Genomic DNA, 22,204 nt, shown 5'->3' with positions numbered 1-22,204 from the left:
GATATGTGATCAGAGCAAGGTGATGCATTGGGTCGAGGTAGGTAAGGATATACTCGTTAACATCACTTAGTCCTTTTGCTTGCTTCTCCCACTTCGTGTACTTCATTTTATACACGTCCATTCGATCTCGCCAAATCCTTCGATCCTTGTCATCGCCGTCCTCTGGGTATTCCGGTTCCACCGGTTCTTGGAGAGGTATAGATCTTATTGCTTGGGATTCGGTTGTCGTCGGGGGATCTGGGTTGCAAAGGTCCCATACGTTCTTTTGCATGGCATATAGCTGCACTTTTACAAACCAAGTGAGCCACTGCGGCGAGTCCTTCAGTTTTTCGCCCTTCATGGCGGAGAGAATTGATGCTGCCTCCATTGCTGGATTCAGGGGTAGCTGGGAATAGCTTCACAATTGCTAATTCAGGGGTAGCTAGGAGGTTTCAAGGGGTAGAAAGCAGGCTTCTAGTAGTGTACTAGATACTATATCTCAAATAGTAATGCTTTCTTCGATGCGAACCGGGCTCATAACTGTCGGATTGGTCTGTATTGTAAATGTAGGGGTCCAATCAGTGGTATTCAACTCTCTGTATTTCTGTATCGGCTCTTGGTACAATTTATATGGAGCCATGATTACATAACATTAATTACAAAAATGTGTAGGATTAATAAATCCCCCGGTATGCCGGTCGTCATGCTCCGACAAGTTTGATGAGCCTCATACATCACCTCCACCTGTTTTCTGCATTAGCACAATCGGTATCACTTGTAAGTTGTTAAGAAATTGGGTCAGTACTAATTAGTAGAAATCGAACGAATTCCCAGAATGTATGGAAGGAATGTATGGAAGGACTTCCTGTTGATCCCCCAGTGAAGCATCTTAGGTATGGTCGTACGGGTTAAAGGACCGATAGGCGATATGAGATAAGATCCGAAGATAAATGAGGCGGTGTGCGTGTAAAGAGAGCATCATTGGCTGGAAGGCAAAGTGGGCCGAGGGGCAAGAAACTTTGTGGGCAAAATCCAGTCATGTGATTTAAACACCCCGCCAATCGCGTCGCCGCCTGGATTTTTTTTTTGTTCTCCCCGCCTTCTCCTCGGCGATCACTTACTTGAGTGATAGGGTTTTCTTTCCACGCCTAATTCCAAACCTCAAGTCAATCAGAACTATAAAGTTCACCCGACATCATGACCGTCGATACCAGTATCCAGGAAGTGACACAAAAGGTCGAACCTCCTCAGGTCCCCCCCCATCGTTCCCACGATCCCAGCAACAACCTGAAACGGGCCGACCCCTTTCAATTCGGTTCAAGATTCCTTGAAAAGGGCGATGATGTCTTCGAGTTCAATGCCTGGGACCACGTCGAACCAGATGATGAGTTCAAGGCCTTTGCCCAGACCCAATATGCGAAACAGCGCGAAACACGCGTGTCAGACTTTGATCGCAACCGATTCAACTCCAACCCCGCCAAGTGGTGGGACCTTTTCTATAAGAACAACACAGCCAACTTCTTCAAGGATCGAAAGTGGCTGCGCCAAGAATTCCCCATTCTCGCAGAAGTCACACAGAAGGACGCCGGTCCCCAGGTCGTCCTGGAGGTTGGCGCGGGAGCTGGAAACACCGCCTTCCCATTGATAGCCAACAACGAGAACGAGCACCTGAAGGTCCATGCCTGTGATTACTCCAAATATGCCGTCAAGGTCATGCGCGAAAGCGAGCTCTACAACGAGAAATACATGACCGCTGATGTCTGGGATGCGGCTGGTGTGCCTGACGAGAACGGCGATTCTCTTCCTCCCGGTCTGACCGAAGGCTCAGTCGATGTTGTTATTATGATCTTCATCTTCTCTGCCCTGGCCCCTAACCAGTGGGACCATGCAATCCGCAATATCTACCGTCTCTTGAAGCCCGGTGGCCGTGTGTTGTTCCGTGATTACGGCCGTGGTGACCTTGCCCAAGTGCGATTCAAGAAGGGTCGATACATGGCTGAGAATTTCTACGTTCGAGGTGACGGCACACGTGTCTACTTCTTCGATCAGGATCAACTTGTTGACATGTGGGGTACCTGGAGCGCAGAGAACGGCTTGCAGATTCCCATTGGTGATGAGAACTCAACCGAAGAAGCGTCTGAGAAAACAGAAGATGAGCTATCTGCAGAGGCCAAACAACTGGCAAAGGAGAAAGGAGCGTTTGAGGTCCTTAACATGGGAGCTGATCGCCGCCTGATTGTCAACCGTGGCACCAAACAAAAGATGTACCGCTGCTGGATGCAGGGTAACTTCATGAAGCGCGGTGGAGCTAAGGCCGAGGCTGCTACTGAGAGCACCCAATAAACTCCTGATTCACCAGTTCTGCGATGGTCATTTCGGATGGCTATAAACCTTCACCAATGTCTCAGCCAAAGACAGGGAATTTCTTGTCTACCAAACAGTACAATTGTAACGGTCTTTCCCACCGTCCAACCGTGATCTCGCGATTTTCGCCATACGTGGATCTAAGACCATGTTTTCAGGTGTATCTCAAATGCTCATCACGCCGAGATCAACATACCGGCTGTTAGGATATTTCCAGTGGGAAAGGACTAAGCAGCGCCATCAAAGCCACGGAAGAATGGCTTGGGTTGCTGTTGATATAGGGCAATGCCTTCATTATGGCGTTATGAATGTACGACACACACATTAGACCATGTCATTTAATTTGCAAATACAGTCAAGCAACAATGCCTACCCCGTAGAGAAGCGTCACTAGATGCTTATGTAGAAGGTTAACTCTACCTATTAGTATAAATTATATATCAAGAGCATGTAATATAATCCCCTTTTATAGAATTCGGAAGGCCAACCTTGGAACTAAGCATGTTTATGACATAGCTGACGGTAGGAGGTAATTTCTGAGGTAAATATGGAATGTGGAAACCAAAATCTTCGTTTGTTCTAGCCATATCGACAACGGCAGTCTACAATATGCAGACACCTAAGTACAGCAAGAGTCTCAAAAGTACATGCAAAATAACCAAAATATTTGGGCACACCCTGTGTCTAGACAGATCGAATGGTGCGAATAAGAAAAAAAGAGAGACACCGGAGTTATGTACATGCCAATGCTCTAAGAATTGAAGAAGAGATAGAAAACCAAGACGAACTCCAGCCATGCAGGCAAAATGGGCATCAACTGAGACAAAGATCCCGTAGAAACAGATGGAAAAGGTCATTGCAAGGGACCATAGCAAGTCGTGACCCGCAGTGACCTGCGAGTCTAAACGTCTAATCGCTGTATGTTAAAAAGCGAAACCATGTACTCTATGGTATTTGTTCATGAGCAAAAAGCAAAGAGATTCGTGGCGGTATGCTGGGAGGTGTTTTCACACCGTCATATTCGGACACTCGCCCTGGGCTCGCTGGAAGGCTCCTGCGAACAAGTCCTGCATGGCGTGGTAGTGGAAAAGGATACCGCCCAGGACAGCCAAGTGCCAGATATTGTGACTGCCACCAACATAATCGAAAAGACCTGGCTTCCAGCGCTCAGGAACCTTGGAGGCGTAGACACAGGCACCAACAAAATAGACCAAGACGCTCTTCATGACTGGTGCATAGAAATACATGGTCCATGCGAAGCCACGAGTATAAGAGAGCTGGGCTATCGGCGAGAAACCGGTGAGTGCAAGGGTCACGTAGAAGCCCACGCGGGCCCAAGCCATATCGTGGCGATTGAAGGTTGGGTGCCACGGTAGAATGATGCCACCGACGCCCAGTGACATGGTAAGCAGAATGTATACCCACCGGGAGAAGGGCTCGCAGTAGAAAGCAGTGTATTCGGTCGTCACAATCGAGGCGGCGACCAGCATAGAGATTCCAGTGTAGTCCACGCAAGCGAATCGTTCCATCAATGACTGCGAAGCAATGCTGTTCATAGTATGCCAGATAGTGCTGCAGACTAGGCATTTGCATGCAGCAAAGAAGAAAACGGCAGCGATTGTGATGTCAGATTTGGAACTCAGGTGGAAATTGGTGTGAAGCGGGTAGAAGTAAAAGGCGATGGCTAAGACGATGACCAGGCCGATCACATGGGACCATATGTTGAACATCTCGTTCGAGTAAGCGAAGACCGACGAGACACATTCCACTTTGGAAGTGGTGAATCGATAGCCATTGATGATGTGCGGGTTGACACGCCATGGATGAGGTAGTTCATGGTAGTTAATCAATCGCTTCTCCTGGGCTAGTCGGATAGCTTCTTCAACAGCATCTCGGAGAGTATCACGAGTCCGACGGGCACGCTCCATACCCTCGTCGACGATTTCCCGGGCATGAACCAAGCCTGAGTCCATCGCTTTCAAACCATCATCTATAGTGCCGTAGATGCCGCGATCACGAACCGCATGAACTTTGTTCTCCAGCTCGACCAGGAATGACTCCATTAACCGCACACCGGCTTGAGCCTTTTGCTCCAGAGTCTCCTTGGTCACTAGGGCTTCATTGTATCCATCCTCGAGGGTTTCGACCAGAATCTTGGCCCGCTTTTTGCCGCTTCCCATCAACTCTCCCGAGGCGAGGGAGCATTGATCCCTCACGGCTTCCAGTGTAGCATAGCCTCGCTTCAGACTGGCATCGACCTGCACCATGTGGGATTTCCGGTATTGCTCGATCCATTGCATTCGACGTTCCAGTTCGGATAAGAAGAGTTCGACCTAATTCTTGGTTAGACACACAAACCCGGAGATGTTTCCCACTAAGATAATATATGCACATACCCTGATAAAGACTGCATCTGCATCTTGATAGTCGCACGAGAGTTTTCTAGAAGCGTGGAACGAATGTCGCCGCCGATCACGGAGCAGACCCGTATTCTCGTCGGGAGTCGCAGTAGCAGAGGTAAAGGCCTCTGCTTCAGGATAAGTCTCCACTGCCATTGTAGAAGCACCGCAAGCCATGGGGTATAGTTGAAAATCCACCCGTCTAGCCTCAATCAAATGCCATACAGGGTGAGAATGGTGGGCGATAAGCGTTGAGAGGCAAGGGCTCCGGATAAGTACCGGGAAGCAGAGAAGAACTCAGACAAAGCCTTGAGTTGAAAGGAGAGATTTAAACGATAAGGAATGAGGGGCACATAAGAGTAATTAAAAAGGAAGCCAAAAAAAAGGAGGGGAATGGGGGATCGGGGAATGTACAAAAGTGTAAGACGGTAAAATGGAGTGGCGCTGGGGGAAAAAAGGGCCAAGTTCCCCCAACCACACAAAATCCCCGAGGCACATTGCCGCCCCGAACATCCTGATTGATCCATTCCGCCTTCACCTCTTCTCTTTTCCGCTTTATACTTCGCCTCTTCATCCAACATGGCTATCAGTGAAATCGTCGCCGATGAGTCGCTCTTACCAGTGCTTCAGACCAGCGCTGAGACTCTGGTCCAGTGTCAGCACCTCCTCACCATCCTAAACCCCGATACCCTGCCCAACGATGACGCCAAGCTCCGAGAATTATCCTTAGCTGCGTCCAAGCAACAAAAGCTCTTATTCGCGCTATTGGCCCAACTCCGCGGGCAGAACCGGGATGCCATCTTTCGCGTGCGCGACACCAAGCAGTCAACTGCAGAAGCTCGACAGGAAATCGACCGGCTACATCTTCAGCTTCAGAACTTGTACTATGAACAGAAGCATCTGACAGGTGAAATTGCGGCTTGCGAGGCTTATGAGTACGTGAATCTGATTTCCAACTTGTAACAATCTCATTTCCCCACCAGGAACTGACCTATTTGCTATAATAGTCACAAATACCTATCCCTCCCTTTGATCCCGGTCGAAGAATTCTTGGAGCTTCACCCCGAACATCGCGAGTCCAGCGAACATGACCTCATGATCGCCCGCATCGAACATGAGCATGTTGAACGAGAAAAGCTGGAGCAAGCGCGACAAGAGCTTTTGAAGCGCAAGCAGGGCTTGATCGCAGAGAATAAGAAAAGGAAGAATGATCTTGCCAACCTTGACCAAGATCTCGAAAAGTTCATTGATGTATGTTCTTACCCTTGTCCAAATCTGCGATTGATGAGTTTGCTAATAAGTTTCATGACATTTAGGCTGCTAAGCCGATTCAAAAGATCTTCGAGAAGGAATACTAGACATTGCATGTGGAGGTACAGCGGTGGAGCGCTGGCATTTTGACTGCTACATTGGATCGGCGTTACTGGTCAATATACCCTTGTTTTTTTTGTGATTTCAAAGTACTTCGAGTCGATAATGACATTCTTGGCCCGTTTGGGACTCTGCTTGGTCTCTACTTCAAAAGTAGATTGGATGCGAATTCCGGAACTTCGAATCGTAGAGTACAAACATCACATCTCTCGATCAATTAAATAAGAAATCTAAAACTATAAGTTCAGATCAAAGACTGTGTATCCATCCCAGTGCCGGGTACGGAGTATAGTTGAGAGTTGCTCCATGCGGCCACTTAGGTGGTCCCTGGCCTCTCCGCCCGGCTATCAACTTCCCCCAAATCAACAACTTGATAACCACTTACTCCTTTGTTGCTCTGATTTAGAGCACAAAGCATGTCCCGACCATGACGACTAAAACAGGAGACCAGGAGTCTCCTCAGGCTTCGGCCTCTCAAGTCGACCAACCCGGCGTCAAGCGCGCTCCGCCCCCAGAAACCCCGGCAGCCCTCCAAACGCGATTTCGAGTCATAGCAGCATTTTGGGCTGTAATTATATTCCTTGGGTTCCCGATATGGTGGAAGACAACATCAATCTACCGGGCGTCTCTCCCCATCGAGGAGATGGTGGATTGGGCTGATGGCAAGGTACGACTTGCGACATTCGCCTTGAGCTTTGGGGACTTGGTAGATGCTAATAATGGTCTCGACAGGCGTGCCGACCAGTCTTCCCTTTGGAAATTCACCTTGCGACACCGTCAATGCAATATTTCGAGGCACAGCACCTCCTCCGCACGACGCAGCACACTTTGGATGATCTCAACGAGTTCCCAGCTCATCACCTTCGGCTTAAGTTGACCAACGGTAGCACAACGGCAATCCATAATGGCGAAGACAACCCTGAAAGTGTCAAATATCCCACGGAAGAGACAGCGGATATTGCATTGACCGTCCGATTACTGCCCCAGGATGGCCTAGCAGCTCCTCGGTCAGAGCTCCATGCAGCTACGACGCAACTCGACGTCTTCTACCCGCCGAGCCAAGTCCCCGTACCGTCCTCCTCCAACTCTCCCCTCTCGGCATTCATTGCGGCCGAGCTTCAGCGATTGTATGGCGAGGAGAAGGCTACTATAGCGCACATCTTATCTGGAAATACCGCTGGACTTGACTCGACCTCACCAAAACTCGCCGAAGATATCGACCGAAGACTGCGCCGGTCGATGAAATATGCTGAAACCTACCACCTCTCCTTTTCACTATTTACCCCTGGGTCTGAGCCTTCCTCGTGGGACATTGAGGCTGCGGTGAACGAATATGTCACCCCGCTCTTGCAGGCATTCTCTCCTATCAGCAATTTCACTGTCGACACGCAAGTGCAGCTCTATGCGAACTTTGCACCCACTGCACCGAAGCCTGAGTATGATGAATCCGAGGCGGCTTGGACATTGAAGAAAGAAGACCTAAGTGCCTTCGTCAATGCCGCCGAGTGGCCGTTGAACCCAAGCATTGGCAATGGCCCGACGATCAATTTCATCCTCTATGTACCAGACGCCTCGCAGTCTCCACTCGTTGTCAAGGAGAACCGTGCTTCTAGTTGGATGGTCCCCCAATGGGGTGGGGTATTCCTCCTTAACCCGCCGCTTTCGCATACCGAACAGGGTGGCCAATCCAATCCTGCCCATCTCTCCCAGGACTCGTTAGGTCCTGCATTCATGACATTCTCTCATCAACTCCTCACCCTCCTCGGTACTCCAAGCACCCCTGCCTCCCTTCCACTCCGTCTTCAGACATCTATCCGCATTCGCGCAGCCAGCTTGTTGCTCTCGGCCTCATCAACAATGGGCTCGCTTGCCCGTCTTACTGAGTCTTTACCTTCAATTCCTATCCCGGCAACCGTGGCTACTTCAGTCTCAACCACTCTATCTCATTTGGAAGCCTCCTGTGCCCACTTGCGAGAGGGTCGTTTCGGTGCTGCGCTTGCCAACGCTCGAGTCGCGGAGACAGAAGCTGAGCGTAGCTTCTTCGAAAAGAGTATGGTGGGCCAGGTCTATTTCCCAGATGAGCATAAGGTGGCGGTTTATCTGCCTCTTCTGGGACCAATCGGTGTCCCTCTTGTGGTTGGGTTGCTCAAAGAGCTTAAGAGAATTGCAGCTCGGCGTAAGGTGAAGGGAGCAGCATCGTAGAGTAATACAACCTCTCGACATTCATGTATTTTAGGATCTAATATATACACCCAAGCTATCCTTCTTCTCGAGATATCTATCTATGATCATTTTGAATTACTATCTACCTAGATAGATACGACTCACACTTTCTAAGCATATATTCAGTATAATCTTGCACTAAAAGCGAGCTATATTTGAATTGGATGAAGATTAATTAGGTATTTAAATAGATGAAACCCCAACCTTCGAAACAAAATGAAAAGGAAAAACAAAAACAAAACAAAACAAATGTGGATATCTTGGTACACGGTCAATATGCCAGAACAACCAAATGTCTAAACCCAAGATGATTGAGCGCACAGCTCAACTCAACACAACGCAGGCTAACATCCCTCAATTATCAACGCACAGGATCCTTGAATGGATTTTCCCGAGAATCGTCATTAGTCGGTGCCTTCCCCTTGCCATCATGCGGAGTCCCAACAACCCGCATCAGGTCATTAAACAGAGTGTCCGGCTTAGCGGCATCACCAGGGTACGGCTCAGGCCCCAAAAAATTGCGAGACTGCGAGAACGAAGACTCAGGCGGTGAATACACCTTGATGCTTTCCGTGCTCGGCTGACGCTGTCGTGGCGGAGTAAACGGAGCCGCTACCGGTGCTGGTGCCATGGGATTTGGCATGGGGATAGGCGGCACATCCTTGTCGAATCGGGGGTTTTGTCTTGGATACCCGGAAAATAGACTCCGCACTCTGCTGCCGGTACGGTGGATCATTGTGCGAGTCGAGCGCCCTCCTATAGAGGAGCGCTTGGCTCGCGGTGGGCTTCGGAGGAAGTCGGTGCGGTAGGAGGTATCGTCTTGGGGAATGGGGTTTGATATGCACAATATTGCGCCAGAAGAAGAGCGTTGGGACCAATTAGGCCCGGATTTGCCTTCTTGTATTTCACATTCGTCTTTTCGGGTACGTCGGAAACAGAAAGATATTAGGAGGGCTGCGACTGCACCGAAAACGGCACCTGGGAAGAAGCCTGCTGCTAGAGCTCCGGCTGGGAAGGAGGGGCAGGAGTTTGATATCTCTGAGCATGTCGTGGTGCTTGTGGACTTTTCGGATGAGGGAGATGCTACGGGTGTGATGGTTGCCTGGGGAGTTGTTGAGCTCGTAGCCGCTGTCGATGCTGTGTTGGCAGAGGAGGTAGATACAGATGATGATGCTGTATTGGTAGAGGAACTGGGTGAAGATGAAGATGGTGCGTCGGTAGAGGAGCTGGATACAGATGTTGTTGCGGTTGCGGAAGCTTTTTGGTCCAGGGAACAAGTGTTGTCCCCTCGGCAGGTGTAGCCAAACGGGCAGCACGCATCGCCGCATTTCGGAAGGCTGTCGCCCAGACGGGTTGTCTTGACTGAACTCTCAGGATAAGCAGTGACATTCTGCTGTTGTACATCGCATGTAATCGGCGAGATGTAGTCACAGCTTTTACCGGCGGGACAACAGATGGAGGAGCTGCCCTGATCTAGACTGATGCAGGTGGAGTCTGAAGGACAACAGAAATCACTTGGGAGTTCTGTACTCCCACAGCGAGTGTACGAGGAGGGACACGAATCTGAGCTTCTTGAGAGAAGGTCAAAAGAGTTATTTGCTTGTCCGGGTCGGATGCTGGCCATCAGAGTCAACAGCAGCAGAACGGATGGCCGTAACCTCGTCATATTGGCTGTGCGTACGTAGGCCGAGGAAGAAAAAAGTCTCTGACGATCAAATCCAGAAGAGTCTTGCCGGAAGAAATAGACTGATAGCGTCTGACAAAATGTTCACGTATAACGCAAGCTAAGTCGCAAGTAGGAAGACCAACACTGGAGGAAACCTTGACGGAGATAGATTGCAAAGAGCTAAAAGACAAGAGCATTGATTTCCGTCTGAAACAAAAATCAGTCAAAGAACCAGGATATGTCATTCTTGAAAGAAACCTCAGCACTGCCATCCTTCAAGTCTTGTAGACAAAGAGTACTTGCACGCGCCGTGGTCCTAAAATAGCCACTGGGCTGTTTCAGGGTGGTCTGCATGATTAAAATGGTAACAATTTGGGCGCTAAATCAGGTCTTTGTTACATGACCCCATCGAACCAGGAGATTGCAGAACGAGGATTGGATGAAGGCCAAAGGGTGCAGAAGAGACAAGGCGCTTAGAGATGAAGTAGATTTGGACGATGTGATTGGCTGTTTGACCAGGGGTCTTACATAACCACGCTAATCCCAATCGGGCAGAACGTCGGGAGGGAAATTCTTCGACATCGAAGCTCTGTACGATTAACCCGACCATTCACAGTGCCGCTCGTCATGTTCAACCGATTCGCCAGGCCGCAAAGCGCTTTGCGCGCAGCCTCCTCTTTCTCCCCAGTGAGACTCACTTCCTCCGTCGCCCAATCCACCTTGACTAACCGCGTTTTGTCCAGAAACCTACCTCCGCCTTCTCACGCTTCCAGACTCGGGCTATCCATCGCATTCCCCAATTGCAGCACGACGCCTACTATAAGGAGAATGGTGTTCCGGAGTTCCTGTCGCCTGAGGCGTTCGACTTCTCCTGGACCCAATACCAGAGTCTCCTTGTTAACAAACTCAATCTGTTGACACAAGGTGAGCCCGAAACTCCGACCCTGTGGCACGATACATTGATCCAATTCGGCTCCAATGGGATGATTGAGCGACATAAGACATTGGAAAACGTGTCTGACATTCGAATTCAATAGATACCGTCGACGCGGATGCCAAACCAGGAGAATTGCTGGTCAAATACTCCAAGCGTCCGGAGATGGCCTCGGTGTTCAACTATGCCTCAATGGCCCACAACAACCACTTCTTCTTCAACTGCCTGGTCAGTAACGATACCAATCCCTTCATATATGACATTTAATCCTGACTAGCCTCCCCAATATAGTCCCCCACAGCCACCACCGTCCCCGAAAAGTTTGCCAAGGACATCGTCGACACCTGCTCCTCCGTCGAGTCCCTTAAGCTGGATTTCCTCGCCACAGCAAGCTCAATGTTCGGCCCCGGATTCGTCTGGCTCGCCAAGAACCTCGAGCGCGAAGGCATGATGCACATCTTCTGCACCTACAGCGCCGGCTCCCCCTACCCGGCCGCCCACTCCCGGCGGCAACCCGTCGACATGGCCACCCACACCCCGGAGACCCAGCTGGGCAACCAGTTCGCCGGTTCGATGGGCGCCCATGCCCAGAACCAGAAGAACCTTGCACCCGGCGCCGTCGACGTGCAGCCCATCCTCTGTGTCAACACTTGGGAGCACGCTTGGATGATGGACTACGGTATTGCCGGCAAGGACGAGTACCTCGAGCGCTGGTGGGATCGGATTAACTGGGATGTGGTCTTTGACAACTACAATGCTGTCGGCTCGATGAAGAACTCGCGCAGCTCCATCAACCGTCATCGGAGTATGAGCATGCTTTAAGTTGAAAATCATTTCTGTGTCTCGATAATCTGTATTATATACTATCATGTTTTATTTTTTTTTGGTACCCATTGCTCATTCTCACAGGCTTCTGATTGAGCATGTACAGCGATCCATCCAATAGAATCAAATTGGCGATGCTCTCTATTTCCCTTCTGCTGTCAAGAGTTTGAGGATATGCAAGTCTAATAAGCACATAGTTAGTACTTAGTTATGTAGTTGTCATACATGCAATTTATGCCTAACCAAAACACCTCTAATATACAATCCAATCTACAATCGACACTTCTCTCACTGCCCTTTACCCTCAACCTCCCGTATCCGCTTCTCAAAAGCCTCAATCATAACCCCGGCCATCTGCCCCTCAACAGCACTCATGAGAGTAGCATGCATCTGCGAACGGAACTCAAACCGTACCTCCAAATTGACCTTCGTCAACGGCCTACCCTGCGCGCCAGGCGTGAGGGGCACCAACTCCCACCTTGTAGTCAAGTACTCAAAGAGACCCTCATTCGCGCCGGGGAAGAAGCCGCTTAGGCCAGACGAAGAAGAGCTCTTACTAGCCTGGCCACCCGATCCTTCTTTACCATATTTTGCCCCGCTCTTAGCCTCCACGGTCAGCTTCTCTACGTCACAGATCACGCGCGACGTGAAGGTCTCGCTGAGCGGGCCGTAGCCGACGGTCAGGAACGCTTGTGTTGGGTACCCTGTTTCCGGATCCCGGGCTGTCACAGTCGAGGCGGTGAGGAAGGGGAGGAATTGGCTGTAGGATTCGACTGAGGAAATCACTTTGTATAGTAAGGCTGGGTTGTAGGAGAGGTTGCGGGTAGCAGTGAGGACGCGGTGTGGGGAACTGTTGTTATTGTTGCTGTTTGGGAGGAAAGAGGATAGGTCGGGTAGGCCGAATGCCCGTGTAGTGGTTTTGGGGCCATTGGTTGGGAGTAGAGGTCGGCGCAGACTTGGTCGTTGGGTTGTGTTTATTGTCCTCGTGCTTGTCTTGAGTTGGGAGACTGGGCACACATTCTGGCGCTGAGAGGGTAGAGTTGCGCGACTTGGAAGTCGCAAGGCGCGGAAGGGTCGCATTGAGGAGGGTTATATTATAATGATAGAAGATATTCACAGGTTGGTTCTTGGAGTGTAGTGGTTCCTGACAAGAAAAAGCTCCGGTTCCGCGGAGCGGAATCTGCAGCCGCCTCGGCAGGATTTAGTGAGTGGCCAAGTACGGAGTACATATACTCTGCATTGGATAGATTTTTCACTTCGTAGACTTTCCTTTTACTAAAAACAAGAATTCGAATAGCTCTATGAGATGCTTCTATTGATAGCATGGGTGAGCTTAGGTCTAGTTCATAAATTGATCAGCTACATTGTAAGCCTCTGGTGCGTAGTATCTCGAGATCTTTGATAACGATGTACAAGAGAAACACAAAGTATGTTCACAACATTGACTATATATATAGAGACCTCACTATCGTCATTACTGATAGCTCGGATGATCCATTGGCGATACACCAGGAGGATATGCACCAAAATCGTACCCAGTTGCTGGACCATCAGGGTACCAAGTGTTGTTATTGGTGGCCATTTCGACACCTGAAATGTGACTGTCATACAGATTCTAAGAACAAAGGATTAGCGAGTGGTTTTATAAGCATCCAGAAATGTAGCTGGGGCCCTTACCCAGTCGAGTTGAGCGGGTATATCAAGCATGTCTTCGATGACCCCCAGGGAGTTGTATGACGGCGTTTGAGTGGGGTCGGGTATTGCGGACTGCAGCTCGCCAATATCGGATGTGTATGTTGAGGAATGTTGATCAAGGGCTGCTTCACTGGTGGATTGGACTGAGATACCATCTGAGAACCTTGTCAGCGCGATATTGCAAGGAGAGAAAAAGTATACTTACTATCCATGGGCGCCGCCGTTGGTTGCTCAGCAGTCGAACTGGAATGTTGAAATTCACCTTTCTTCACCCGTTTGAGCATGATATTCAAAGCGTTCACTGCTCGCTGAGTATCTACAGACCGGTGACGGGAGTCCATGAATATACGATGGGTATTTTCCAGAAGAAGCAAGAAGTCTGCGCGTTCTTGGGGCCCGAGGCGTGCGGCATCGCCACGATCTGCATCCTGAGACATCTCAAGACAAATAATCATTGCTGAGAGCAAAAAGGAATTCTGGAGGGAGTTGAGGAAGTATCGCTCTGCATACAACTGACCACCAGGCATGAACTCGGTCCAGACCTCTGTGTGGTATTGAAGCGCATCCCGAGCTGCGGCCAGGCACACTGATCGCGAGTAAGCAAATTTGGGATTAGTCTCGGCGATATACCGGCGATGTAGGACAAGACGTGCTGTTTGATACAGAAGCTCTAGCGCGAAGCGTCGCATAGTTACTTCTGCTGGGTCTGCGATACACTGCGTCATTGGTCGAATTTCCAAGCAGGAGGGTACCATGTCATGTGCGGTCTCTAAACGACGGTCGATGTCCATGATATCGTCGTAAGATGAGTGCTCTCGAGAGAATGCTAGATCTGTGATATGGCCAAAGACGCTCATTATGTGAGATTTGGTCCTTGTGTACGAGCAAGCTGTCCCTTCACTCTGTGGCCTGCCTGGTGGCAATTTAACGGTACTCTCGTCGAAGTCTGTGTCCAACAGGTTAGAGGGCAACTCTGTATCATATTGCCAGGGCTGGATTGTCCGAGGGACACCGGCTTGAAATGAGCTCAAAGTGTCAAGCTGAACGAGCAAGGCCCAGAGACGCCGGCGCATTTCCCCATCCAAGGCAGATAGCATGGGGTAATGGCGTGGATCACGATGATAACCCATTCGCATAGTCAGGCGAATAGTAATCCCGAGCAAATAAGACACTCCAACCTGCGTATCCTGGCTCCGGTAGAACTCAGTGAGTGAGTAAAAAAGTAGTGCTTCTCCTTTGTATCGCCCTGGGGTGATGTAGTTCGCTTGGATAAGACACTGCGCGGACCTTTTCCGGAAGATGGTCCATGACTTGATGGAGTCCTCCATGGTAGAAGGCAAGAGGTCTGACCCTCGATGATATAGAGAGACAGACAAAGCCATAATCGAGTATAAGAGAGAAATCCAAGTAAATGATTTCTCTGTTGGGCGCAGCCAGAACTCCTCGTACTCTTTCTGAAATGTGGGAACATGGATTGACACTACTGGGTCATCAGTACTTGTTGCCTATAATTTTCTTCAAGAAACTCATACCTCGTGCCGGTTCAGATGTCTTGAGGAATCGAGACACCAGGCGGTCGGCTATTGACCGTGGAGGGATATCCGTAAGCATCTCCTCTTTGCTCACCGGACGACCATGACCAAGCAGCAGAGCTGGCGACGAGCCATCATATGGGTCAATATCGACGCCTTCATCGTCGGAAGTTTCTTTATCGTCGTCTAGATATTCTTTCACGCCATTAATCTTCAAAATTGAGAACCCGTCAGCACATTCATCTCAATGCGTAGCAATGACCAGACCAAGACGGACCTCTTCCAGAATAGCGCGCCAATGTGCACTGTCAATATAACTAGTTCCCTCATTTTTGACGACGAGCGTGCCCGTATCGATAAGAGCCAACGCACCATCACGGTCAGAGCTGCCGGGTGAAGGCGTTGCGTAAGCATCCCGTTTCTCTGACTGCACCGCATTGAAATCGATCCCAGGACCAGACTTCTGCTTCTGCGCAAGAGACATCACTAGATTCTCTAGATGGTGCAAGCGGTCCTGGACCAGAGTCGGGCTTGCGCGCCCATGTTGGGCTTTGCCTCGTGGTCCGCGCCCGACATAGGTACACGATGTGGCCTCGCCTCGCTTCTTGCAATTAACGCAAGGGTGGCTGCGGCAGCATTTCAATCTATAGTGATCAGTAGCTGTAGATATGCTAGGTATGCACGTCGTGCGTTGAGCTTACTTTCGATACCTGCACGCCGTGCATGAAAATTGTACGCGCGTTCGCTTTTTGGGGGCGGATTTCTCCACCGCAGGCTCCAGAGGTTCGTCCATTATTATTTATAGTTATTGTAGGTATTGCGATCGGCAAATGATGAGGATGCCCAGGAACTACAAAAGAATATTCCAGGTGGCAAAGGAAAAAGAAGTGGACTCCCTAGCTCGTGGGGGATCGACACGCCCCGCTAACCCGTGCACAGAGCTTGTTGTACTTTGTTTAGGAATACCTCCAACAGACCGCAACCACAGTCTTATATACAGTCATTGTGTATTTGTATATATGGTTTATTTTTGCAGTTTATGCCTACTGGATATCAGCCTTCATAGCGACTACTCCTCCGGGCCCAATAATCTGCACCTTTGTTCCCTCGCCGTCCTCAAGCACAATCCGATACTCATCCCCGGCATATAGTGGACTCGTCGCTCGGTAAGAGATGCGCTCTGGAACTACCAATGTAGAGTCCGTGACATTCTGGCGAGTGTCACGCCAAAGATCTAGAATGGAGATCAGATTCAACGGACCATGTACCACAATATCCTTGTGTCCTTCTACATCCCGCGCCCAGGGCAGTGAGTAGTGAATCTTATGAGGGTTGAAAGTCAGGGCAGAGAAGCGGAAGAGCATCACGGGTGTTTGAACCAGGGTTCGTGTATGGGTATTGCCCTCGGTGGAAATGACGGACGAGGTGGGATTTGGGGTCGCAATATGGGATGTTGGAGACGAGGGAGGAGCGCTGGATGGTGTTGATGCAGATGGAACAGGTAGAGCTTTGCGGAACACCCAATTGCTAAATGAATGTTGTTGTCAGTACTTTTCTCTGCGGAATTCTTCAAAAAGGAAGCCGGACCGTCGGTCAATGATTGATACGCCGTGCTCGTTGGCGAATTCTTTCTCAATCCCAACAACAATCATGTCCTCGCCAGTCTTTTTCACAACCTTGGACTCTGCGCTAAGCACTCGCGTTGTCTCCTGCACTTGCTGTCCTACCCGTAACAGATTGGGTTTCCCATTTACGCGGGGCCACAGCACCTCGCCGCCTGCCCACATGCGCCGCGTGAATGGCGCGTCGGGATTGTATGACGCGTCTGTTCCATCTGCCCCAAGTTCACTTTCCAGGAATGCGGGTGTGAAGTACGCGAGGTGGTAGCCCGGCGGCACAGGTACTTCGGATTGCGGGGCGGAAGCGCCATTGGATAGGGAGGGGGCACCGGGGAAGAGAGTCGGGCGATTGAGGGTGAGGGTGAGAAGTTGGAGCTGGTTTGCATCTATCATTTGGGTACGGGTTTGTGGCCCCAGTGACTGGAAGCGCGACAGAAAGGCCGAGGCTACCGAGGAAGCATCTGAGCGGAGACGCTGAGAGATGGTGAAACTGCGAATTGCGCCCGGTCGGGTTCGCGCTAGTACGCAAGGGCGAAGGTGTGTGAGTAATGACAAACTTGAAGACATGATGGGTTAAGGAGAATAGTAAAAAGAAGAGTAGAGAAGAGAAGGAAAAAGGAGAAGAAGAAAAGCAGCGGGGATCTCCAAATGCATGCGGGGAAGCCGATTTGCTTCCAAGTCGGCTTTATACTTCACTTTGTACTATATGCTATTGGATACCCTAGGTAACATGTTTTTATATACTATTTTCTTCTAATGTTTAGTATATGATGGCCATGTGTTGATTTTAATTTGCTAAGTAACATAATTCCCTACCTTTTACCTGGTAACTACGAAACTACATATGTAGTTGGTCGCCTATGCCTATGTCCTTGACGACGTGGGGCTTTAATACTCTGATTTATCTGACCTAAGACAATATCAGGAATGTAACATGTAAGATAAAACTCCAATGTCTCCTTTTGATGTTATAGGTCAGTACCTGTAATGTGAATCAGGAACTCGGAACTCCGAGTACCTAGAAAGCGATGGATGTAGCCCTAACCTATCTAGGTAACCTTGGAAGCGATGCCATGATTGATAATCCATCCACCGCAGTACCTCTGGTAGAACAATGACGATTTTCAGGGGGTTTCGACTCATTCACAGTATTCCAAGGGTTATATGAGACTTTTGATTATAAATGTTTTGGATTATGAAGCCAAGATAACCTTGGAACCTTGGAGTATCCATGGATACATGTAGGATATAAATACCCTGCCAGTTTTTTTTTTTTTTTTTTTGGCATTCATATTTCCCATCTACTCATTCTTCAACCATCTATCATGGCCGGCATCAAAATCGTCTGGGGCGGAGCCTCAATCATGGATGAAGTCGCATATCCGACTCTTGAATCCATCAACGAAGTCCTGGATATTCTGCAATCCAATGACATCAAAACCATCGATACTGCCAAGATCTACAATAACTCCGAGGAGTTATTAGGAAAAGTTCATGCCGATTCCCGCTTTACCATTGATTCAAAATACCCTGGCGGGGTTTCGCCTGATCCTTCTACCCCCGAGTCTCTTGTGACAAGCTTGAATGAGAGTTTGGCTCGTCTTCAAACCAACCAGGTAAGCTTGCTTCTTATAATTCAAGACCACAAAGACCCAGTCTCTAATCCCATTCCTAGCTCGATGTCTACTACATGCATGCCCCCGAACGCAGAAGCTCCATGGAAGATCTGCTGGCTAGTATCAACGCTTCATACCAGGCTGGAAAGTTCAAGCGCTTTGGCTTGTCCAACTATTTGGCCGAGGAAGTCGAAGAGGTAGTCCGCATCTGCCGTGAGAAGAATTATGTCGTGCCAAGTGTCTACCAGGGCAACTATTCAGCCGTCGCACGCCGAGGAGAAAAGGAGATCTTCCCCACGCTGCGGAAGCATAATATCTCCTTTTATGCTTATTCGCCTATCGCAGGAGGGTTCCTGACAAAGGATGTCGCGACGTTGGTCGCTGGCGGCCAGGGTCGATGGGACCCAAACACCCCGCTTGGTGGAATCTACAATGCGCTTTTCAATAAGCCGAGCATGCTCAAGGGCCTGGAACAATGGGAGAAGATCTCCAAGGAGTCTAGTATTTCTAAGGTTGAATTGGCATATCGATGGGTGGCGCATAACTCGGCCCTCAAAGAGAAACTCGGCGATGCCGTGATTGTTGGCTCGCGTAATGCTGAGCAGCTCAATCAGACGCTTGCTGCATTGAGCAAGGGCCCCCTCAGCCCGGAAATTGCTGCACAGATTGAGCAGGTGTGGAAGAGTGTCGAGGCTGATGCGCCTTTGGACACCTTCAACAGTTTCCCCCATAATGATAAGGCTGCCTGAAGAACGCCGAGAGAAGAATATTGCAGACCATGCCCACCGGAGAGAAATCATTTGTAATTAGTATAATATGTGCCTTGAAATGAAAATCAAATAAAAATCATAAGTTTTCAAGAATGCCAGAGCATATCGTAGAAATGCCCAAAGCTTGAAACAGTTAAGCTGTTGGGGTGGGGTCATGGTGGGGCCATAGTGTGGATTGAAAGTTGTAAATAGCTTCGAAGATCTCCAAAAGAAGAAAGAGGAAACAAAGGTGGCCTCAATAGGTTCTTCACATAAGCTGGTCCCTAGGGTAGTTTTTTCATTGCCTAGGGCACGTCTCGCTCACTGTAACTCTGAAGCATCAGGGATGCCCTTTTTCAAGGTGGGGTCGGTGTACTCCCTGTCGTCAGCCCATAACTCACAGTTCTTCAACCCAGCCTAGCTGTGATTCGGTCGCAACCTAAAATCTCCCAGCTTGGAGTGCTTCCTATCTGAGCCATGGGGGTTGGGGGGAAGGTTGCTATGCCTGAACTGACAGTTCCATTTAGGCTCACTTATGGTACCTTCCTATTTCGGATCAAGTGGTACCTTCCTCATGATTTGAGGTATTTCAGGATCCATCGGGGCATCCCGAGACGTCATAACCAACGATGCCTTTTAGGGGACCTCGGGATATCGCATAAAGCGTCGAATTATCTGTAGTCCATGGGTATGCATTGAAAAGTGCTTTTTACGGCCTGGGCATGTATTTAAAAAGAGTTCAGTATGTTCATACACATAACGCCACTAATACCACACTGGGCCAAAATAGATCAGATTATCAAAGTCTAACGTCGTCAAATACAAGTGACGCAAGGGCAGCCGACTATTCGTGCATGTCCTACATGTAAACTTCAGTCCAGTGATATTAGGCCAACCCCAATCGGCGTATGTAGATTATTGAATTGAGGGCTGTTGAGGGTATCTTGAGGTAAAGGAGAGTAGGGATAGAGCCGAAAAAAAGAATAGAGGCAATAATAGAGCAAGTCAAAAGAGACACACAAAACCGAGACGAGTTCAAGGAAAGCAGACGAATCAAAGTCGAACCTGACCACCAGTCAACCGTTCCCAGTCCCTCTGTCCAAAGGGAACATAAGTATTGTCCTGAAGCCAGTACAGTCGGTCTTTCTTTGACACAAGAGCTGGATCCACGCCTTCAGTACGAAGAACATGCTTCTGTTGCTTGTTGTTACCGGTCGCCTGCGTCACAGGCGTAACCCGCAAAAACAGAGGAGCCGCAAACCGGGGCAGATTTTTGAGAGTGTGCGCAGCCAGAGTATCAAGCACCTCACGTGAGGGTTCCAGTGCGGAATCGGAGAGGTTACCGCTTGCCACCTGCTGGTTGAAGAGGATGGCTGCACATCCGGCACGGCCATCATGATTAGGAAGAGACACGCCATAAACGTTAGCTTCGTGTACTTCAGAATGCGAGCCCAGAACCTCGGAAACCTCGCTAGTGGATACATTCTCACTCTTCCATCGGAAGGTATCACCCAGTCGATCCGAGAAGAACCAGCGGCCGTCTTTGTCCCATCGAACCATGTCGCCGGTCCGGAAATAGGCATCGCCTTTCTTGAGTACATCCCGGATAATCTTGCCTTCTGTCGCCTTCTTGTTTCCGAAGTAGCCCTGGAAATTGGCAGTAGGATCCGCTGCATCGATAGCGAACAGCAACTCACCGGGATCGCCCCGAGGGACATTCTTGCAGAGACCAGTCTTGGGGTCACGCCACGGTTCCTCGGTCTCGTGGTCAACATCCACGATGGCGGAGCCACGACCAAGGATTATATTTCCCAAAGCACCGTTTCGGCCGATAGCACCCGCGGAGAAGTCGTTCGATGAAATGTTCCATGAGCCCGCAGTGCCTTCGGTGGCAGCGTAGAACTCGGCAATTGTGGGGATGTTAAAGCGTGCTTTGAACCGGTTCCAGATATCGGGACGTAGTCCATTTCCAAATGCAAGGCGGATATTGTGCTTCTTGTCAAGGTCCTCGCCGGTGACCGGGTCAATTTCAGGTGCCACGCCCAATAGATAACGCAGTGTCTCGCCCACATATTGAATAATCGTCGCATCATTCTCGCGAGCCTCTTTGATGAAGTTGCGCGCAGAGAAGCGGCGGCCAATGATCAGGGTGGACCCGGCCATTAAGCAAGTTATAAAGCCAAGCACCGAAGCAGAACTATGGTAAAGAGGCATGCACTAGTCAAGAGGTTAGCTTGGAGGGTAATATTTGTCAGTTAGGTAGACCTTACTGTGAAGAATCTGTCGGACGAAGTAATGTTCAGCCAATCTTTGACGAACAAACTACCAGACCAGCACTTCTTCCAACTGACAATAGCAGGTTTGGGAAGGCCAGTGGTGCCGCTTGTGTAAATTAAAATGGCCATATCGCGAGGGATTAAGCCACTTCGGGCCTTGTCATCCTCTCGCGTAGGCTCCATTCCTAAAATCTGCGCTTCCACCTCGGGAGTATGAAACACGATTTCAACCGGCCCTTTGCCATCACGGAAGCTCGGGGATGTCAAAATCTTCTCCTGTTCCTCCGGGAAGCAGTGACGAACTTCTTCGTCAACTACCAAGAGTCTCGCCGTGGACGTTCGAATAGAGTGTGTGAGCGGCTTGCCGGACAAGTTGTAGTTGATGAACGCAGGGACTGCTCCGATACTCCAAAGTCCTAGCAGCATGAAGATAAAGGTAGAAGAATTCATGAAGTCGATCGCGACGATTTCCTTGCGCTTGATGCCATGGACGTTCTTGAACCACGCTCCGTAGCGAAGAACCGTGATGTAGGCTTCATGGAATGTCGTTGTTCGTCCATTGTACACAATAAAATCGTTATCTGCGGTTTTTGGATTGAGTGCATAGGATTCAAGTATGTAGAAGAGGTTCAAGCGGTCGCCACGCTCGGCAACGCGGGACTTCACAGACATCTTCAACAACCCCTTGAGAAGGTTCAAATCGTAGGAGACCGACCATCTTGCGTTTAGATATGCAAGTGTGGTGGCCGCGGCAGGGAGTGCAAGACTCAAGGGAATATCTACACAAAGAGACAGTTGTCAGCTCATGCATCCCGCCCCGCCGTATGTTACAACCTACCGGGCAAAGGTGGCAGCGGCATTATCGCCAAATAGATTCAAGGATCAAGCCCAAGTGAGTATGATTGAGTATGATCAAGTAGTTTACTTGCGGGGTACGATATTTGGAGCGGAGGGTG

At 49.6% G+C, this 22,204-nt stretch overlaps 11 protein-coding genes across 11 annotated transcripts; 5 read left to right on the top strand and 6 right to left on the bottom strand.

Moving 5' to 3' along the window:
• Window positions 1–1,176: 1,176 nt before the first annotated feature.
• On the top strand, window positions 1,177–2,322 carry N7487_004484 (tRNA(Thr) (cytosine(32)-N(3))-methyltransferase; the record flags this gene model as incomplete). Its single annotated transcript, XM_056872231.1, has 1 exon — window positions 1,177–2,322. The coding sequence occupies one exon, from the start codon at window positions 1,177–1,179 to the stop codon at window positions 2,320–2,322; it is 1,146 nt and encodes a 381-aa protein (XP_056729951.1).
• Window positions 2,323–3,350: 1,028 nt separating this feature from the next.
• On the bottom strand, window positions 3,351–4,919 carry N7487_004483 (hemolysin III family protein; the record flags this gene model as incomplete). The annotated part of the gene is made up of 2 exons (XM_056872230.1): window positions 3,351–4,676; window positions 4,740–4,919. 2 exons carry the CDS (start codon window positions 4,917–4,919, stop codon window positions 3,351–3,353), a joined length of 1,506 nt encoding a protein of 501 aa, XP_056729950.1.
• Window positions 4,920–5,313: 394 nt separating this feature from the next.
• Window positions 5,314–6,223, top strand: N7487_004482 (uncharacterized protein). Its single transcript, XM_056872229.1, has 3 exons — window positions 5,314–5,677; window positions 5,750–5,993; window positions 6,059–6,223. Exons 1-3 carry the CDS (start codon window positions 5,322–5,324, stop codon window positions 6,098–6,100), a joined length of 642 nt encoding a protein of 213 aa, XP_056729949.1. The 5' UTR covers window positions 5,314–5,321; the 3' UTR covers window positions 6,101–6,223.
• A 317-nt stretch (window positions 6,224–6,540) lies between these two features.
• On the top strand, window positions 6,541–8,315 carry PIG-S (GPI-anchored transamidase GPI17; the record flags this gene model as incomplete). The annotated part of the gene is made up of 2 exons (XM_056872228.1): window positions 6,541–6,780; window positions 6,846–8,315. The coding sequence occupies 2 exons, from the start codon at window positions 6,541–6,543 to the stop codon at window positions 8,313–8,315; spliced, it is 1,710 nt and encodes a 569-aa protein (XP_056729948.1).
• Window positions 8,316–8,697: 382 nt separating this feature from the next.
• On the bottom strand, window positions 8,698–10,002 carry N7487_004480 (uncharacterized protein; the record flags this gene model as incomplete). The annotated part of the gene is made up of 1 exon (XM_056872227.1): window positions 8,698–10,002. One exon carries the CDS (start codon window positions 10,000–10,002, stop codon window positions 8,698–8,700), a length of 1,305 nt encoding a protein of 434 aa, XP_056729947.1.
• Window positions 10,003–10,401: 399 nt separating this feature from the next.
• Window positions 10,402–11,758, top strand: sod4 (mitochondrial 37S ribosomal protein mS42; the record flags this gene model as incomplete). Its single annotated transcript, XM_056872226.1, has 5 exons — window positions 10,402–10,455; window positions 10,522–10,689; window positions 10,746–10,926; window positions 11,040–11,164; window positions 11,228–11,758. 5 exons carry the CDS (start codon window positions 10,402–10,404, stop codon window positions 11,756–11,758), a joined length of 1,059 nt encoding a protein of 352 aa, XP_056729946.1.
• Window positions 11,759–12,049: 291 nt separating this feature from the next.
• N7487_004478 (ubiquinone-binding COQ10-like protein) lies at window positions 12,050–12,841 on the bottom strand (the record flags this gene model as incomplete). Its single annotated transcript, XM_056872225.1, has 1 exon — window positions 12,050–12,841. One exon carries the CDS (start codon window positions 12,839–12,841, stop codon window positions 12,050–12,052), a length of 792 nt encoding a protein of 263 aa, XP_056729945.1.
• A 394-nt stretch (window positions 12,842–13,235) lies between these two features.
• N7487_004477 (putative C6 transcription factor) lies at window positions 13,236–15,472 on the bottom strand (the record flags this gene model as incomplete). The annotated part of the gene is made up of 5 exons (XM_056872224.1): window positions 13,236–13,376; window positions 13,439–13,611; window positions 13,662–14,936; window positions 14,989–15,199; window positions 15,266–15,472. The coding sequence occupies 5 exons, from the start codon at window positions 15,470–15,472 to the stop codon at window positions 13,236–13,238; spliced, it is 2,007 nt and encodes a 668-aa protein (XP_056729944.1).
• Window positions 15,473–16,031: 559 nt separating this feature from the next.
• Window positions 16,032–17,174, bottom strand: N7487_004476 (hydroxyacyl-thioester dehydratase HTD2; the record flags this gene model as incomplete). Its single annotated transcript, XM_056872223.1, has 2 exons — window positions 16,032–16,515; window positions 16,576–17,174. 2 exons carry the CDS (start codon window positions 17,172–17,174, stop codon window positions 16,032–16,034), a joined length of 1,083 nt encoding a protein of 360 aa, XP_056729943.1.
• A 758-nt stretch (window positions 17,175–17,932) lies between these two features.
• N7487_004475 (aldo/keto reductase family protein) lies at window positions 17,933–18,972 on the top strand (the record flags this gene model as incomplete). The annotated part of the gene is made up of 2 exons (XM_056872222.1): window positions 17,933–18,223; window positions 18,283–18,972. The coding sequence occupies 2 exons, from the start codon at window positions 17,933–17,935 to the stop codon at window positions 18,970–18,972; spliced, it is 981 nt and encodes a 326-aa protein (XP_056729942.1).
• Window positions 18,973–20,025: 1,053 nt separating this feature from the next.
• N7487_004474 (uncharacterized protein) lies at window positions 20,026–22,108 on the bottom strand (the record flags this gene model as incomplete). The annotated part of the gene is made up of 3 exons (XM_056872221.1): window positions 20,026–21,189; window positions 21,243–22,027; window positions 22,087–22,108. 3 exons carry the CDS (start codon window positions 22,106–22,108, stop codon window positions 20,026–20,028), a joined length of 1,971 nt encoding a protein of 656 aa, XP_056729941.1.
• Window positions 22,109–22,204: the final 96 nt, after the last annotated feature.

The sequence above is a fragment of the Penicillium crustosum genome (assembly GCF_028827405.1).
Source record: "Penicillium crustosum strain IBT 35664 chromosome Unknown utg000002l_segment0_segment0, whole genome shotgun sequence".
In the NCBI taxonomy this organism is placed as follows: Eukaryota; Fungi; Ascomycota; class Eurotiomycetes; order Eurotiales; family Aspergillaceae; genus Penicillium; species Penicillium crustosum.
The sequence above is the reverse complement of the archived record's forward strand: the minus strand, read 5'-3'. Positions and strand labels throughout refer to the sequence as shown.